Source organism: Empidonax traillii, unplaced genomic scaffold, assembly GCF_003031625.1.
Source record: "Empidonax traillii isolate 1590-97213 ecotype Southwest subspecies unplaced genomic scaffold, ASM303162v1 scaffold928:size235608, whole genome shotgun sequence".
Lineage (NCBI taxonomy): Eukaryota > Metazoa > Chordata > Aves > Passeriformes > Tyrannidae > Empidonax > Empidonax traillii.
Genome location: NW_020956121.1, coordinates 10,662 through 28,645, shown reverse-complemented (window position 1 = coordinate 28,645; position 17,984 = coordinate 10,662). Strand labels below are relative to the sequence as shown.

General features: G+C 37.7%; 1 protein-coding gene across 1 annotated transcript in view; it reads left to right on the top strand.

Moving 5' to 3' along the window:
* The window catches only part of LOC114067539 (probable G-protein coupled receptor 158), a gene marked incomplete at its 3' end in the record, with an annotated part of 101,648 nt that extends 89,630 nt beyond the window's left edge, over nucleotides 1-12,018 (top strand). Inside the window, exon 5 of the mRNA XM_027903069.1 lies at nucleotides 11,946-12,018. Coding sequence (XP_027758870.1) covers nucleotides 11,946-12,018 — 73 coding nt within the window. The remainder of the gene's footprint in view (nucleotides 1-11,945) is intronic.
* Nucleotides 12,019-17,984: the final 5,966 nt, after the last annotated feature.

Sequence of the window (17,984 nt, the reverse complement as noted above, 5' to 3'; positions counted from 1 at the left end):
TCAAATAGGGCATCACCAACTGCCAGTATTGATTACATGCAGTGTAGGGTTGGAGTAGCAAAGCTACCAGAAAGAAACTGAACATTTAAATAACAATAAATAAAATTTTTTTTAAAAAAAGTTTCCAAGTTAGCATAGAATTTCAAGGACTAAAATTCTACCAGAACCCTAGAGAGGAAACCAGCTGCATTGTAAACATGTTCATGTAAAAGTATCAGAAGGACATTACCTGCAAAGAACCTAAAGGGCTCATCAGTTATCAGGCTACCCTTTCAAATGAACTGGAAAGGAGAGCAGAAAATAACTGACCTTTGCATTACAACCTGTCAAGTCAAACATGGAGCTCTTGGGTAGGATACAACTGCTGTGAGGAATTGTGAGTGCCTTTAAGAAATGCTAAGAACCTCTGCTGGCAAAGGGGACAGAGAAGCTGATCTCAACCATAACTTGGAAGGGGCTAATTGCTACTTGGGTGATGAAAGAGAGTTGAAAATGTGACACCAGCCTTGACTCACACTAGACCTATTCAGAAGAGTCTTGTTTGCTGGGAATTCTCATTCAGATCAATGCTAAAGGCTTCAGAGTAGTTGCCAAACTACTCTGAAGCCAAACTACTTTGCCATCATCTTTCCTTGTCATGCATAGTGGGGCTACCAGGTTCTGAGAATGCAGGAACTGAGGGTGAGTGTGGGAGGAAACCTTTGGGGGATCTGGTCTTTCTGTCTGCCTAACCTACCTGTGACCATCATCTCTGGATGTAAATCCAGCATATCAAGGTAAAATTGACAGCACTGAGCACACTTGGAAAAGGTTGTTTTCAACTCTGAAAAATAATGGAAAAAGTGCTTAGAGGAGAGTCTTAAACATAGCAATTTGGAATGATGATGTCATATGGCATTAACGATGAAGGACTGTGATAGAGGCCATTGGAATGAAGGGATTTGCCTCACTCAAGACCATTTCCAATCACAAATATTAGAAATTTATAACTAAACAACTTTTTTATTGCACTGGTCTTCCCACCACTCCCTGCCCCTGCCCCTGCCCCGACCCCCCTTTAGGAACACTCAGGAACTGTTGAAAATACAGAAATACAAATACTTTTAATGAGAGAAGGAAAATGTACTTCCAGAACACTGGTCAGGGAAAAAACTCACAGTTAATAGGACCACATGATTAATCACCAACAGGAATAAATCATTTTACCTCTCTTGAGGGAACTGTGGCAAATAACAGCAATAAACTGGTTTTGTATGGTTTTTACTCTGTTGAATACAGTTTTTTATTGTTTGGAGTTCAGCATGGCTGGATACGCTGTGCCACCACTATTCTGTTTTTCCATTTTGTGTAAATATATTTAAGTGTTCTGCTAAATATGATTTCAAAACTGTGAAGATAGTCCCTAAACAATGCAATTGTAAACACTGCACAGAACTGCACATAGATGGAAAGGTAACATGCAGATTTATGCTGAAGTTCCCCCTTCTAATACTGAGAAATCAAGAATGTCTTTTCTCCCTTACTGCAGCCGTGGTAGGATGCAGTGATTCAGAGTGAGGTAATCACAGGCTATTGATGTGTGATACATCTTTAAATATTAAAGTGTGCTGGCTTTGCAAACATATCTCTTTTGCTAATGTTAATCAGCTAATCCTTTCTTTTTTTTTTCACCCCCACTCCAGTGGCATCTTGATGTGCTTATGCCTGGATGCCTTTCATCTTTGGTGCACATTCTGCTTTTTTCTCCTTAGACACCAATTTCTGACATTTCAGCTGAAGTGGAAACTTGATAGAGGGAAGAGATCTTGTGCAGGTGGAGCAGCTCCCTTTACATGCTGTGCTGGTGGGCATACCTGACAGTTTGCTCAGCACATACACATTCTGTACAGTGCTTTATACACCCTTTCTTCATCATATCCTTTTGTGAGAACCTCATTTCTTGTGAATTCTCAGGAAGTTTATTGTAGTTTTCAGGTGTGCAACTTTAAAGACATTGCCAATGTTTTCAAAACTGTTGGGTTTTTTCTCTTTTCCTTTATTAATAAAACAGAATTCATAAAATGTCCCTTCCCATTTCTCTGGGTAGTTAAGATGCATTTAGGGATGCTGTACTTTTTAAACTATCACATAAACAATTGCAGAGTGCTTTATCGAAAAGATAAGAAGTACAGGGGCTGTTAGCCTGTGGCAGCAGTTGAGTCTCAGGGATGATGTACTGTCTGCTGGAGTTTCCAAAAGCAGCAAGCATTGGTAGGCATGGCTGCAAGGGTGATACTGCCCTGTGTTTGCAGGGTGTTGTGGCATTTACTTCATAAGCCCAAAGATTTAACTTTTGTATGTATTTGCATTCTAATACATGCTTGAGAGGCAGCAAGGACTTGTGAATAGAAAAAATAAACCTAGTTCCGCTATAGACACTTTAGGCCTAATGAAAAACTGAAGTGTGAAGAGACTAGATATGAATTATGTTTGTTGATTTCATTTCAGTCTCATGAAGAATAGCTAATGGGAAGAGCAGGACAGTAGGAAGCACAAAATGGTTGTATACAGGGTTCTCTAGACTGAGTCTACTCCTAATGGACAATGTTCTAATGGTAGATCTTCCAAATATCTTCTCATCAGTACTCAACAGAAGCTCTAAGAATTCAAAAGCTACAGTCTTCTCTATAAATCTTTATATTAAACCAGGGCTTATGTCTACAAAGTTGGATTGCACAACACCTTAGGGCCCATGTGGAAAACATCAGTGATTTTTTAGGGAGTGTGCTGCCTTCAGAGTGATGTGAATCAACCATGGACTGTGACATGTGTGCTCCACTTTGATGTCTCAACTGATTCCTGGCTTTTGCTTTCTTAATATCTTGCTGTTGAATACCTTGCAGTATGTGAGTCATTATCTTCTGTTCCACCAATACTCCAGAAAATTCTACAACATACAGCCCCAAAGTTCAAATGAGTGAAGCTGCTACTGGTCTTTCAGTGGAGGGTGCTGGCCAAGAATACAGCTGTCACAAGAGATATGGCTGGAGTAGCCTTGAAGGAATATGTATGTTTAATTGTCTTGCACTATGATATCACTTTCAAAATAATGAAAAATAAAGGTAATCAAATCATTGACTTCCAGCAGATATTTTCTAACAACAAGAACTATAGCAGCATAGAATAACTTTCCAGAGCTACAAATTTAACTGTGCAAACTGCTAAAATTTTTGGTTTTCTGTTACTCTGTTAGTCTTGCTGTGTCTTGTATTTGTAGCCCTTGTGGGGTAGTTGAGTAAACCAAATACTCTGACACATATTTGGGGAAAGATAATAAGCTTTCCCCACTGAGTCTTTGATGCAATAATTTCAGGACAGTTGCATTTACCTGAAGTTTCATTTGGTTTTGTGAATGGATATTTACAGATTTGCTGGGAAGAGAATTCCTATCATGTCAGCAGAATAACAGCAACATTATTTATTTATCCTGCTATTTGTCTTGGAGTTGCATCCTGCTGTGACCTTTCCTTGTACAATCAATAGCAGTAACAAAGTCCCTGATGGCTTGCATGAGGTCTTTGGCATGCCTCCCTTTCCAAGAGTAGACTGAAGCCAGCCTTTCCTTTTGTTGTAAGGGTCTAAGTGTAGGCTCAGAAGAATATTCCAAGCATAAGCCCAATTGGTGGTAGAGGGACTTCAAACCAGTAAGGCTTTCAGAATTTTGTTTCAGTCTGTCATTTGCTGTGTGGGGGTTTTGCCTTTGGGAAAAGCATTTGGCCAATAGACAGGGCCAAGGTTTGGAGGCTGAAGTGTGGCTTTTGATGCACATTCTGGAGTGCTAGTATCTGGACCCCATTTTGATGTTGAAAAAACAGTATGACTAAGGAGAAGCACTTATGAAGACAAGAAAATAAGCTTTTTTAGAAGTTTCACTCAAAGAGAAGGAAGAAAAAATATAAAAAAGAAACTGGGAAAGAAAACAACAGAAAAGATGTAGCATGAGAACTTCCAAATAGCAGAAATAGAACTGTATTGGAAATCTTATTCTAGGAAAATCTTGCATTTTTTACTGAATATTTTTTTATTGCAAACCTTTTATTTAATGATGGCATGTTCAGAGAAACTTTATATGCTGTTTTTTATGTGGGTTTTTTTTGGCTATATCATGTGGTGGAAGCTGAACACAGATCATTCAGACTAAAACATATGCCTGTTCTTCATTCTTTTCTTCATTTCTTTGGGAAAAATTTGAAAGTTTATAGCAGCAGGCTTATGCTGTCAGCTTCTCGTTAGGATGTCGTGCTATGAACACAGTCAGATTGCTTTCTGCCTTCCTTGTCTCAGCCAGGCCTCCCCCTGTCTAAATTAAATCGTGACATTTTTCTCTGACATCTTCTCATCAGCATCAATATAGAAGAAAAGAAACTTTGATCTCCTCCTGCTTCCCTCTAGGACATCCCAGCTACTGCTTTCTTGGTTACTGTAGCAACCAGCTTGTTACTGAAAGTGATTTTGGACTCTAGAGCTCACTTGGCCTCCAGCTATGTCTGAGCCTTACTGAACTCTGAGTTCCCTTTTAATATATGCTTTCTGCAGACCTAAATTTATTGTCTCAGCTAGGTATCTTTTGTCTTGGCTACTGCAGAGTCCTTTTAGCTGGCCTTGGCAAATGCATGGCCTCCTCCTATCTATTCAAAATGATGCTGCAAACAATTTTCTGTTCCACCACTTTGTATTGTCCTTGTTGCATCTCCCCGTTGACATCATACATGAGCTATACCTCTTGGTTTTTCAGCTCTCCCGCATGAGTTTTTTCTCTCTTCTAATTTCTCTGATACAGAAGTGTCAACAACAGCCTCATCTTGTTACATTTTTCAAAACTGCCCTTTGTTGCGTTTGTATTTTCCTCGTTTGGTAGAGGCATTTTGAGAGCATCCCCTGCTCTCCATATCATGGCTTCAGATTCAAGTGCTAACAAAGTCTGTGACTCAGAGCGGGATATTGATAGGTTTGGACTACTAATTGCTGGTTATGATACATGATATTACCTTGTTGTTTCATTGTTCTTCTCATCTGCCCTTGTCTGTCTGTTGTCCCTTCCACTCTTACCTTTGTGGAGGTAGGACAGTCTTCACTTTCTCCTTGTGCAGGGTCCACAATACCTTGAGTCTTCCCCGAACCTGGGCCTTTTAGCAATGCAGTGGTAGGAAGAATAATTAAATTTTACATAGCAATATTTCCTTCAAAGGTAAATGTGCTTTTATTTCCAGTGAAACATAGAGTGATCTAAGCTTAATGAGACATTACTTAACATAATAGATTCTGAAGAGCTGAAAAATTTCACCACTTCTGAAAAGAGCATTTCTCAGATCCTGTCTATTAGTTTGGAGTGGTTTAGCCACTTGGCTCCTGTAAAGAAAAAGTGAATAAAATAAACTGGAGTCAGATTTAAATTCTTCAGAATTATGAGGTGTTGATTCATTTTGATCTTCATCTATAGTTCATTTGCTGTCTTAGTCATGTGAATAATGAGATTTTTTTATCTTCATGAGATTTATTCTAGCCCTTCTTTTCTTACATTATTGTTAGTTTGTTTCCTCTGAGATATCATGGATCTTGAGCTTTGCAGTAAGGTTGGGGTTTTCATCCTGTAATTTACTACAAACTACTGCTCTCTCCATAATTGAACCACCATTTGCATAGACTGTTTAGTGAGCTGTCGTATTGCCTTCTGTAATAGGTAAGGCCATGTTGAATGAAATGCTGAATTTTATTTCAGATATTCCAAAGTTAATTATAAACTAAAACAAGGGAACATACTAACAGAGCCCCACCTTCTGCTCCTGAAATTCGGTTTCGTATCCCATCAGATTTTTTGTGTATTCCATTTAATCTCTTGCTGATTAAGCAGCTATCAATATTAGAATGCATTTTATTCTTGAAGATAATGTTCCTTTCATTTAATTTCTATGTTAATTGACTGTATAACCTAGCAAAATAGGCACTTCAAGTGATCTAGATTTTTGATGATCATTATTGTACATGTTCAGCTTTCAAATTAACCTTAAGTCTGTGAATAGACCAAAATTGAACTTAGGTATTATTTACCTTGTTACTGATTTTCTTTCATCACCTAGTGATCTAAGCAATATGTCCCTAAGGAATTCCCGCTCTTATAAGAAAAGATGTTCCTGGGACATTAACTATTTTTATTGTGAGGGTTCTTTACCCACAAATACTGTTTTATCAGATATGTATTTTGTAGGTCGTGTAGTGCAACTAAGATGCAACAGGACCTGTGTTTCTAAATACAGAACACCTTATCTTCATCATGATATGTCACACAGATTTCATTACTTGCATAAAGGATCAAGGGCCACATGAATTGAAAAAGTATTTGAGGATATCCTGTATGCCTGACATCTTGTGCACTTATAATGAAATTGATTTATGATTGATAGCCTTTGCTTTTCCTGATTTTTTTTCCAGTAAAAAGTAAATTGAATAATTCTGTTCTATTTGAGCTCAGCTTCAACTAGTAATAGAAAAATATGACCTTCATGTAAGTATTCTTCAAAGGCTTTAAAGGGAAATGAAAGAACATGAGGATTATATTTATTCAGTTTAGGAATACTGCACAAAACCTGCAAATGCCAGAAAATTCTGCCAATTTGCCAATATAGTTTAAGTGGCAATGCATAACTGTAGACCCGTCTTTGGAAAATTGGCCTTTGCTATGAAATCTTCTGTATTTGCAATCCATATTGTATTAGTAGGTATTATTCAAATAAAACAATTATCCTTAAAAGTATTTGTCAGTGTGGCAAGAGGTTGAAGAGGATGCACAATTTTCTCTTCACTATTTTATGGAGAAATTCTCAAAAGAGGTGCATCTCTTTCTCCCTTGAAGTGAAGGGTGTTTCCTGCAGTTAGCTGGGAATGAGTTGCTCGAGTTTTGTTCCTTAACCAACAATAATAAAACTAAAGCATATCTTTGTTATGGAAATTGACAGTTCCCTTTTCCTGAATAGCAGTCCTAATCAGTCCCTGAATTTATTATCAAGAGAATCAATAAATTATGACAGTACTCACTGAGGGTTCAAAGAAATCCTTCCAGTTGCTTTTGTGCTCATTCTTTAGTTCCCAGTAACCCTCTTCCAGATCTGAACAGTATTAAGATATCATCATCATGGCTGGGCTTCGCAAACGAAGATTTGAGAAGGGCTCTACCCACACTTGCTACAAGCGCGCTGATGGCTAAAAAGGCCAATGCGAGATAGACAAGTCCGGTTGCAGAACGTACAGCAGAAAGACTCTCCAGGTGATATCGACAAGACGCGATTCTTTCTGCGTTATCTTTTCTCCTCGAGAGTGATCCTGTGTGTGTTCTCCAAAGCAGCAGCAGCGTTATAGATGATGTGTCTCCAGGCCTCCCGACTGGAGGCCAGGGTAGACCAATGGTGGTGATCAATATGGCCAAGGCTGAGAGATTGTTTCAGGCAGTCCTTGTATCAAGTTCCCCATAGAGCACGATCTTAGGGAGGCGATGGTCCTGCATCCTGGAGATGTACCCTGCCCAGCGCAGCTGAGTTCTCAGCAGCATGGCCTCAATGCTCGTGACTGCTGCCTGTTCAAGGACAGACGTGTTGGTCACATAGTCAGTCCAATAGATGTTTAGGATTGTACGGAGGCAGCGCTGATGGAAGTGTTCTAAGAGACGCAAGTGGTGGTGGTAAATGATCCATGATTCAGATCCATATAAAAGAGTAGACAGTACAATGGCTCTGTAAACGCTGATCTTTGTACTTCTCTTCAGGTGTTTGTTTTGCCACACTCTTTTATGGAGTTTACCAAAAGCTCTGTATGCCTTTGCTAACCTGTTGTCTATTTCTGCATCAATCTTACTGTCCGAGGAGATGATGCTTCCCAGGTAATTAAATTGTTGAACTGATTTAAGCTCTGTTTCACCAATGGTGATATGGGGATAATGGAAGACTTCCTGAGGTGCAGACTGATATAGAACTTCTGTCTTCTTCAACCTGACATCCAGCCCAAAAAACTCAGCAGCCTCTAACCACCACAATAAATGTAGTTCCCCTCTTTTCTGCTCTTCTTAATATCAGTGTCTAGGAACTGGCAACTTTTGTCTCTTGACAAAGAGCCAAACATCTTGCTGTTGCTCAGCCTCAGGGACAGAAAAAAGGATCTCTGTATTCTGTTTCTTAAAAGTAAACTTTAAGTGAGATAAAACTCCTCAGAGTTAGCACTTCAGGTTTTCCACACAGCTCTTTCACTGAAAAAGATAACAGTATCTTTGTAGCTGAGAAAAGATATATGGAATAAGAGAGAGGAAAAAGGTTCAGTGGGCTTTAGAAAAACAGCACATGAAAATCAAAGGAAAAATACAGTCATACTGAAAAAAGTTTTTTTGTTGGGAAGGTTTATTTTAATAAGAAAAGCAAATGGTAATAAAACATTTCAACCAGCTCCATTTCAGACCATGTATTTTCAACTTGACAAAAATCTTTTTTTCACCTCTGTTGTTTAAAAGAAGTAAAGAATCACTTGTACTAGGAAACAAGAATTTGAGGAAGGGTTTTTAGGGAAGTAAGGGAAAAATTTGGGAATACAGTCCAGTAAAGTCTCATCACATATCCTCACATATAGAGGAGAATGAATCTGCACCACAAGGGTCACAAGGGCCCTCCTGGGAGCACTGGAGGGCAAGCATATTGCCATTACATATTACCTTTAGCTAAGCTTTTTATTGCACTTGTTTTGAGACAGTTTTGCATAGTAATTTTTCTAGTAACTTCAAATACATCAGCTTAGTACAGCAGAGCACACCTGGACCTGTTCTCTGTATTTCCTCGCTTCTCTACCATTCTGTCATGTATCCGTATGTGTTTTCCAGTTTTACGTTGAGTGGTAGATACACCTTACAATTTAATAAATATGGATGTATTGTATTTAAAGTTGAGATCAAAAAAGAATTCTATCAAACTTTTGTCCCTGTAGTTTTTTGTTTGCTTCATTTATCTGTATGATAAGCTCACGTTGTGGTGAAGCCATCCTTGCAAAAGGAAATTTTCTTTAAATCACAGCCTTCTTTGGTCATTCTTTATGTTACAGAAGTGGCAGAACTGTTTAACAAAAGTGAAAAAAAAAAATCAAAACATGCCAACCTTTTCCCCTCATTAGGTTTCCATGGTATCATGCTCATATAGTACTCAGTGACATGTGGCCCTGGAAGAATCTGCAGTCTTCCTGGACTGATACCGAAAGTCTTCAGTTATGTTAATTTGGTATTATGCAATGTAAGAGATACAGGATTACTTCAATTTTATTCTGGGTTTTAATTTCTTCTTTTTTTCTCCACTCTGAAAATACTTCAACACTCATATCACTGACTTTGTGTGATGACATTCAGGAATTCAGTGGTAATTAATGCTTCTGTATTTCCTGGACTGCTTAGGACCATAGAGAATTGAAATGCAGTATCTTCTATGCATATTTATACATCATTTCAGCTCTTTATTTTGTTACACTTGATGAAACTTGGACAGCTTATTTTTCAAATTTCCTTCATGCAAATAAATGTTAAGCATTTATTTATGACTCTTTAGCGATACCCAGGGGTATTTCTTAATCTGATTTGCCTGAGAAATGGTGTTACTTTCTAAGATAGAAGGATAAGGAATGACTGTTTACCTCAAAGGCTACTAATGTGGTCTAGATACAATGAGTAGATGGAAGACTGAGCAAATCCTAAGGCATAAATCAGTCCTTCACAAACAATATCCTTTGCAAGCCTAGATAAGTAGATGGTATAGGTAGCTAAATTAAGTTTGAAAGTTTGTACAAAACTAGAGGCAAAATAAAGTGCAGTATCACTGAGATGTCAGCAATATGTGTCACTGAGTGTGACTAAGACATCCAGAAAGGACAGTTTTACTGGCACCAATAAGTAAATATAGAAATGAAACCCTGAAAGGGAAATGAGCACACAGGCAAAGTGGCAATAAACAAACTGTACACAAGATGAACAGCCAGAGAAATAAATAAGTAAAACCAAAATAAATGCCAACAAGCAAGGCAGATGCAAAAAAAACAAGCAACTGTTAAGGAAAAGAAGAAGGAATTGAGCAAATGTTACATGCAAGTTGAAGAAAATCCCACTGCATGAAATTTCAGGGCTGTATCCTAAAATACCCTGATTTCTGTGATTTCTGCCAGAGAATTTTATTTGTGCAGCTGGTATGGGTGGACAACGGCTGGTGGAGACTTTAGTTTATCATTAGTTTCCATTCTTTTGTTTATTTTCTTAAAAAAAGAAAGCTTTTTTTCTTGAGTTATATGGTCATTTTCACTGCTCTGTATGTTGTAGATGTCCATAAAGTCATGTATTTGTGATGCTGCCCCCAGCAATGCCCGAGGGGCCCATACTTGCAGTCTGTACAGTGGAAGATTTAGTGTTTGGTCAAACAACTATCACTCAGAGACTGCTGGAAATACTAGTTTATCTAATATAACATACATTTATCTAATAAATTAATTTTAAAACATCCTGCTTTAGTTTTGGTTTTCTCCTCTTTAGTTATTTCCTGTTGTAAAAACTTCAGTGCTGGATGGAGTTTTTTCTTCCTGGACTTTACCTCTTGGGATGTAGTGGTTGCTATGAAAGAAAAAAAGAATTAATATATTTTTTAAATCAGTTATTAAAATATCTGTTTTTCTTTGCAGTAGCAAAAATAAAGTTTCAAAAATGTATTTTGGGAGAATTCTCATACTTCCATTTCCATACTATTTTTTTTCCCTACACTTAATATAAAAATAGTTCTTTGGTTGTACTGTTTCTTATTTTAAGTTTTGTGCTTTTCTTCCTCGCTGTGGATAGCATCCATATGTGCTAGAATGTCTCCTCCATTTAATAAGGAATCCTGTTAAGAAGAGCTGTGATATCTTTAAACATTGGTTAAAACCTACATTTTCGTGGTATCAAAGACTGAGATGAAAGCACAGTCAAAACTTGGATTCAAGCTCATTTTGAATTTCAGTGTTGCTTTGTAAACCACACTTCTTTTAAGGCAGGAGGGTGAAGTGGACAGACAGAATTCACAGAGAATGGTCCCTACCCAATCACATGTGAGAGGAAAATCATGGATTATTACTTGTTTTGGAGGAAAAGCTGTAAATGCTGAAGTTCTTTGCCCCTGCAGGTTCTCTCACAAGCGTACCATCCAGAAAAAAGCTCAGTAAGGAAGGACTGATCAGGATGTGAAAACTTGTTTAGAAAAGGATGTTCACACAAAAGCTCTATGAAGACCAGACGTTTTAGATAATTTCCATCTCCCCTGTATGAAGTCACTAACTTTGTTGGCCATTCTGTGGCGTACAGATGCATTGTATAAAATAAAAAAAAAAAGGTTTGAGTATTGCTCAATCATGAGAGATGAGTTCACTGACCTCTGGCAGTGTCCTGTGTGGTGTTGGGCAGAGCCCTCTGCATTGGTTCCCGAGGAGAAAAGTGTCGTCTTACAGAGATGTTATGAAGAAAAACTGTATCAAAACAAGTGAATCTTCCACCTATGGTAGAATCAGGGCCACAAAAGGAATCTTGGGGATACAGTCCTTTAATGCTTTTTATAGTTTTTATAATTTTGTGCTAGGAATTTGACATCACAAAGTGTGAAACTCCCAGTATTGTGTGTTGAATAGTATTTAACATAGAAAAGAGTGATTTTTTTAAAATTAGATTTTGTAAAACACAACCATTTTAATGGGCCTGTGAATTAAAGAGTGTGGAGCATGTCAGTATGACAGACAGCTTAATATTCTGCTTTAATAAGCTTTACTGTGGAAGTGTTATACTGACAAAAGTGAAGGTGCCTTCTGCAAAGAACCCAGCATTTAAATGTCACACAGAGAGAATTTTCTAATATTTTGTGTTGGTTTTTGTCTTCTAGAGTATCAGGGCTTCAGGGCTGGTGCTGTTGGAAACCATTCTTTTTGGATCTCTTCTCCTGTACTTCCCAGTAAGTCAAACTATAACTTTTTTAAAAGAAATTATATCTTGCCAACATTTTAAAACACTGCATGAATGACTTCCATGAAAATATAAATGTCAAAACTAATTATTAGTTTAGTCTGGCTGTAAAATGTGCTGTGTTCTGTATATATTCTTAAAAGCACTCAATTGTGTTGCTATATTTGTAATAATTCTCCATTTTAAATTTAGTGAACTTGCCAGTCGTTTTAACTTGGAAGTTTTTAGGTATTCTGGGCTGAGTTATTTTTTTAGAGATGACACCTCTAATCTATGCTATGGGAAAAATCAGCTAGGTTGTAAAAGAAAGACACTGATTATACCAAGTATTTCTCTGGAATGTAGTATAAAGGAAAATAGTTATTTCGGTGTATTAATGGCATATATTTTGATGTTTCTAAGGCTGTGTGACATCTGCAACACCATGTATTTGGGAAAATTAGATTATATTATTTTTGTGCTATAAATGGAAAAAAAATAATTTCACATTCAAATGAGAAATACATTGCAAAGCTTTTAGAAATGTGGATCCATTCTCTCTTCAAAAATCCCAGGAAAACTGAGCTTTTTAATTGTTACATAAGCCCAACACAATGACTAGGTAAAGCAAGACATCGAAGTGTAAATTGAAAGAAGTTGATAGCATGCAGGTCAGGAGACAGAAACAAAGATGGAGTTGTGGGCTGTTTTAAAATATGTTTGTGTTTTCTTTTCCTCTGTAGTCAGAATCTTTTGTGCTTTTACAGACCAACATGTAGGTACTGAGAGATGAGCTGGATAACAAAAGTCTTTGGTAGTTGCAGAAAAAGAAGCAAATAAACTGTAGTAGAAGGTGTGAAGAATACTGTAAGACACACAAATCCTGATGGAATTTTTATACATTATTTTTTGAATAGTGTTGGTCTTTCAAGTTCTAAAGAAAAAGTGTGTGCATTTCTAGGATAGTTTTATGTGTTTTTTCATCTTTCACTTTGCAGACGTCAAGGAGGCAAAAGTTTTTCTTTTTTCCGTATTGTAAAAATGTTTTTTACAACCCCAGCTTTTCAGAATGTCTTTCATATTTCACTGTGGTGAACAGAACAGAAAGCTCAGGCACTGTTTCTTCAGCTGGTGGTGTGAAGGAAGCATTTACAGAAATTTATAGCATAAAGCATTCCATTTCACGAAGGAAAATGCTGGTTGTCTGTCTTCAGTCTTCAGGTGCTCAGCATCAGTGATACTGAGATACTGTGGGTGAAAAAGACTTCTCACAGCAGTTGACTTGGAGGGCAGTGCTGTTAAGATGCAAGAGCTGGTGTCATCCACAACCTTTAAATGCAGAGACAGAAAGTGGTCCTGGGAGGGAGAGTTCAATAACCGAAACATCCCCTCGGCTTGTCACTGACAGTTAAACATCTCCCCCTTTTTTTTTTTTTCACTAACAATAAGGTTGTTAAATGTACAGCAAGTGCAAAATGACAGTTTGATGCATTCTGAGGAAAAAAATTTTACAGAAAATTTCTGATTAGCCTGTGTTCCAGTCGATGCATGAGACCAGAGCTTGTCTTTCTCTGCACATTTCATTCTCATACTATATAAAAGTATCCACTGTGAACCCATTATGTTAGAAATTAATAGGCAAAGTGTACCTGGTTTCTCTCTTCTGGCAGTTTTATGTTCCCACACTCTTTGCTAGAGTATTCTTCCTTTCTTACTCAGAAGGCTGTTACTCCTACGGGTTGAAACAAAAATAGAGAGAAATTTTATTGTTTCTTTTTTGAGGGTTTTAGGGAGGGATGTAGAGAATTTGGTAGTGGGAGGTCATATTAATGTTCAGACGGATAAATTAGTCCTGATTTCACCAACCACAAGAATATGGTTTTCTAAAATCAAAGAAGATTGGGACTGATACAGAAAGATCAGCTCAATTCACTGATCCAGGGCAAGGCAGTGAAACAATGTATGTGTGAAGGGTATAAAGTGTAGTCAAAGAGGTCTGTTATTTAATTTTTAAGAAAGAAAAGCTGCAAGTTGTGGATTATGGGGAGTGGGTCCTTGGAATGTGAACTCATGATATTTTGCTGTACACGGAGAGTATCTAAGTGTGCTCACCTGCTTATTGTCTTGAAAAGGAGCACAAAACAGAGCAGAATGGCATGAGAAAGGAAACCCAAGGTCTGCTTTTAGATGATAGAATGAAATGCAAGTTAACATATGGAATGGAGTTCACAAGCATCACTGCAGTAGGGTGCTGTCTTTTAACATAAGGGTGTTTTCCTTTTTGTATCATCTCTTCTATTGTGATTTGGAATGTAAAACCAAAAAGCTTTCCTTTCGCACTCAACCAAGTGTGGAATTACACAGCTTGGCTTAGTGCATGTAACAATGTAAAGACATAAAGTGACAGCATTTCAGTTCTAAATAACTGAAATCACTATTCATTTAAGGATTCAGTGCAAAATTACATTCTTATTTATAAAGCAAAATCCCCTTAGATTTTCTCAATGCTGCTCCAAGTTTTTGCATCTTTATTCTCTGTTCTTCTACAATTTCCCAATTCTTGCTTTTTCTAGGTCCGCTCACTCAGTCTGTCTTGGATTGTTTTGAGAGCCTCCAGCATACAAATTTTACTGTGTCCAAAGGGGGTTTATTGCATCTCTGACTTCTCCTACCCTCCAATTAAATGCAAACCAAAACCTAGTTTGTTGCATCGCTGAATTTCTTTCACTAATTGTGGTTGTTTTCATGTCTACATGCGGTAATCTATTCATAGTGTAACATCATTAATTGAAAAATAATATCACCATTCAGCTGCTTTTGGTGAGAAAAACAGCTGTTACGATGCCCTTCTAACCAAATGGGAAGTGCAAATGATGGTCTCCACCTAAATTTATTATTCAAATTCCGCTATACTGATAACAACACTCTGATCTTTCCTGAATTATAAGCAGGCAGATGAGCTTTGTCTATTACAAATGCATAGATTTTACCCAGAAGTTGCTGGGCAGCTCTCATTTTTTGTATTTTCTGTAGTCCTACAGTAACAACTCTAATTTCCCTTTACTTAGTCTTCCCAGTTATCAGTGGACCTCCTCCAAATGAACTCTAGGGTTTCTAATTGATTTTTTCTTGGATTTTGAATAGAAAGGCAAAACCCAACTATCTTGTGGATGAGTCCCTTGACTTCTGTACTTGGTAATTGATTACTTTTCTTTTCCAGAAATATTAAAATTTACACCTTTCCTAACTCCATGTCTTGCTAATACTTGGAACTCACTGACACAGGTTTAAAAACTTCTGCGTGCTACAAAGACTCTCAACAAAAGTGAGCACAAGCACAATATTGTAAGAGAGAAGCCTGTTGATTGCATTACGGGTCAGATCTCATCTGATTTTAGACATCTGTAATAGGCACAAGTTGAAAAATACGAAAATCTGATTAGATACCAGGAAACTTTCTTTTACTATGAGGGTGGTGAAATACTGAAACAGTTTGTCCAGAGCTTGTGAAATAACCATCCTTGGAGGTATCATGACTTGACTGGGCCCAGCTCTGAGCAACCTGACTTATTAGACCTGTTTTGAGCAGGGGGCTGGATTAGATGACCTCTGGAGCTCCCTTGCAGAGGAAATTATTCTGTGAGTCTGTGTTTCTTGTATATATGTAATCATAGCTGAAACAGTAAGCCTATGCTCACCAAATTCTGAAGAGGAAATGGGCCTTTTATGAATTGTTTTAGGCTTGGATCTTGAAGATGAGGTGCATCATGGCTAACACTTAATGAACTATAAAGGAGGCTTGAGGTACTTCCCTCAAATGGTGATAATTCTACCCTAGGCAACTAGGATATATTAAATATTTTCCATAGTGCTAGTCTATGTTAACTGAAACTCCAAAATTAACTCCAAAATCCATGCAATATTATGATACAGTTTCTGCAACCAGTGAAAAAACTTAGTGAGTCTGATGGTGCAAGTTTCTTCTCCGTGTTCTTGATACAGCAGATAAGAAGTACTAGGTTTAAATTCCAACAAGCAAAAGTTATGTTAGACGGGGGGGTGAACCTTGTAACCGTGAGATCAGTTAGATCATAAGAGGAACTAGCTTAGGAGGCTGCAGAGTATCTTTTTAAAGACTTAGGATTTTGTTCCCTCAGTCTTCTCATCCTTTGGCTAAAGAATATGAATTCTTTACTGCTTTCCCTTGTTTTTCCAAACTGCAAATTATAGCAAGGCAATATTGTTACCACTTTAGAGAAATAGAGCTGTGGGATGGCAGAGCATTGACTTCCTAATGCTCATGAAATAGTTCAGTAGTGAATCCTGGAATAAGCTTTGTGCTCAGACATCTTGTTGCATGTGTTAGGTCTTAGGATGTGTTTCTGGGACTGTCTTAACTCTCTCTTTCACACTTGAACTAGAATCACCTACCCTTTTGTGTTATGAGAAGGAATAGAAAGTGAGGAGTGGTAGAGCTTAGATATGGATGTGGGGGTTTTTCCCCTCAAATGATCTGTGTGTGCATTAGCACGGGAGAAGTGAGCCATGAGGGTCGGGAGGATGAGGCTGTGGTGGCTCCATTAGTCATAATAGTCCTGAGCAGAGCGAGGTCACTGGAAAGCTCTGGTTTTGACATTAATGAATATGAAAATGGAACAGTGTGAAATACTTTTATGCATTTGTCCCTCGAGTATTCCTATAAGGGATGCATTACAAGAGCTCAGTCACTCTTCATTCTATACACATTGATGTGCAGTAAGGTCAACTTAAGGATTGGCTTTTTCCAACACATTTAGCACTGCAAGTCTGCTCTGATACCCCAGACGTTTTAGGCTGATTCTTTTTCAGAATATCATTACATCTTCTTTACTCACAAAATCGTGTTTAAAGCTTTTAGGATTAACACTTGTCATTTTACTGTTCTTGTTTCGGGTAAAGAATATGCCTGTCTTTGGTGTTCGTGTCACTGAAGTCCAAGGACAGTGTAAATATATGCTCTGAGATAATCACTACGAGATTTCTCTAGTACTCTAGAAAAGGGTCTTTCCATTTTATTTGGATCAGAGTAAATTAGATGTCCAGACAACGGAAAAGGCAGATTTTAAAAACTATGTTGCCAGGATTTTATATGTACGTTGTCTTGCTTAGCAGAGAAGCAAGGGAACCAGGCAGAAGATAATGCAATAATTTGTCTCCCTTGGTCAATGTCCTTGTCAGATGAACGTACTTTTTGAAGTTAACATGCAACCAGTAAGCCAATAGAGTTTTTTTGAGAGCCAGTTTTCTTGGAATGCAAAAACCAGAAGTAAGCTGGTGTAGCCTCTGCATTACAACCTCATGCTTCAAAGTACAGAAACCTCATAGGTACTGGAAACACCTCTGTCCTTGCCCTGAACTATGCTAACAAAAAAGGCTTATGACTGTTTTTATTAATAGGGAGTAAGCACTGAATATTTTCTGCTTTTTGAATAAATATATTTGAAATAGCAGAAAAACAAGATACACAGTGTGATAGTTTTTCATGGTTCTGTTTCCACTAATATACATAGCTATCCTAAGAAATTCTAGTAACTACTATCAACCAGAGGCTGTTGTACATATAATGATAAATATTAAGAACTGTGATTAGCAAGAGCTACATGATCTTGATTAGATATTGATATCTCTGTGTATATGACCAATGTTTGGGGTATTGGAAACTTAGCAGAGCTATGACATCAGAATTTCTAAGAGATCATGCAGGTGGAATTTGGTGAGGTGTATTTGTTTATATTCTCTGTGTTTGTGTATGTCTGGGTGCTGTGTTCCCAGGATATCTTAAGCTAGAAGGGACCTCGGAGGGCCTCTTGTCCAATTTCCTGCTCAAAGGACAGTTAGTCATAAGATTTACTAAAAGACAAGGTGTCATGGTTTATGAATAGTATTATGAATGGTATTCTCTAATTTGGTACTCCCATGAAAACCCCACATGCTGCTCCCC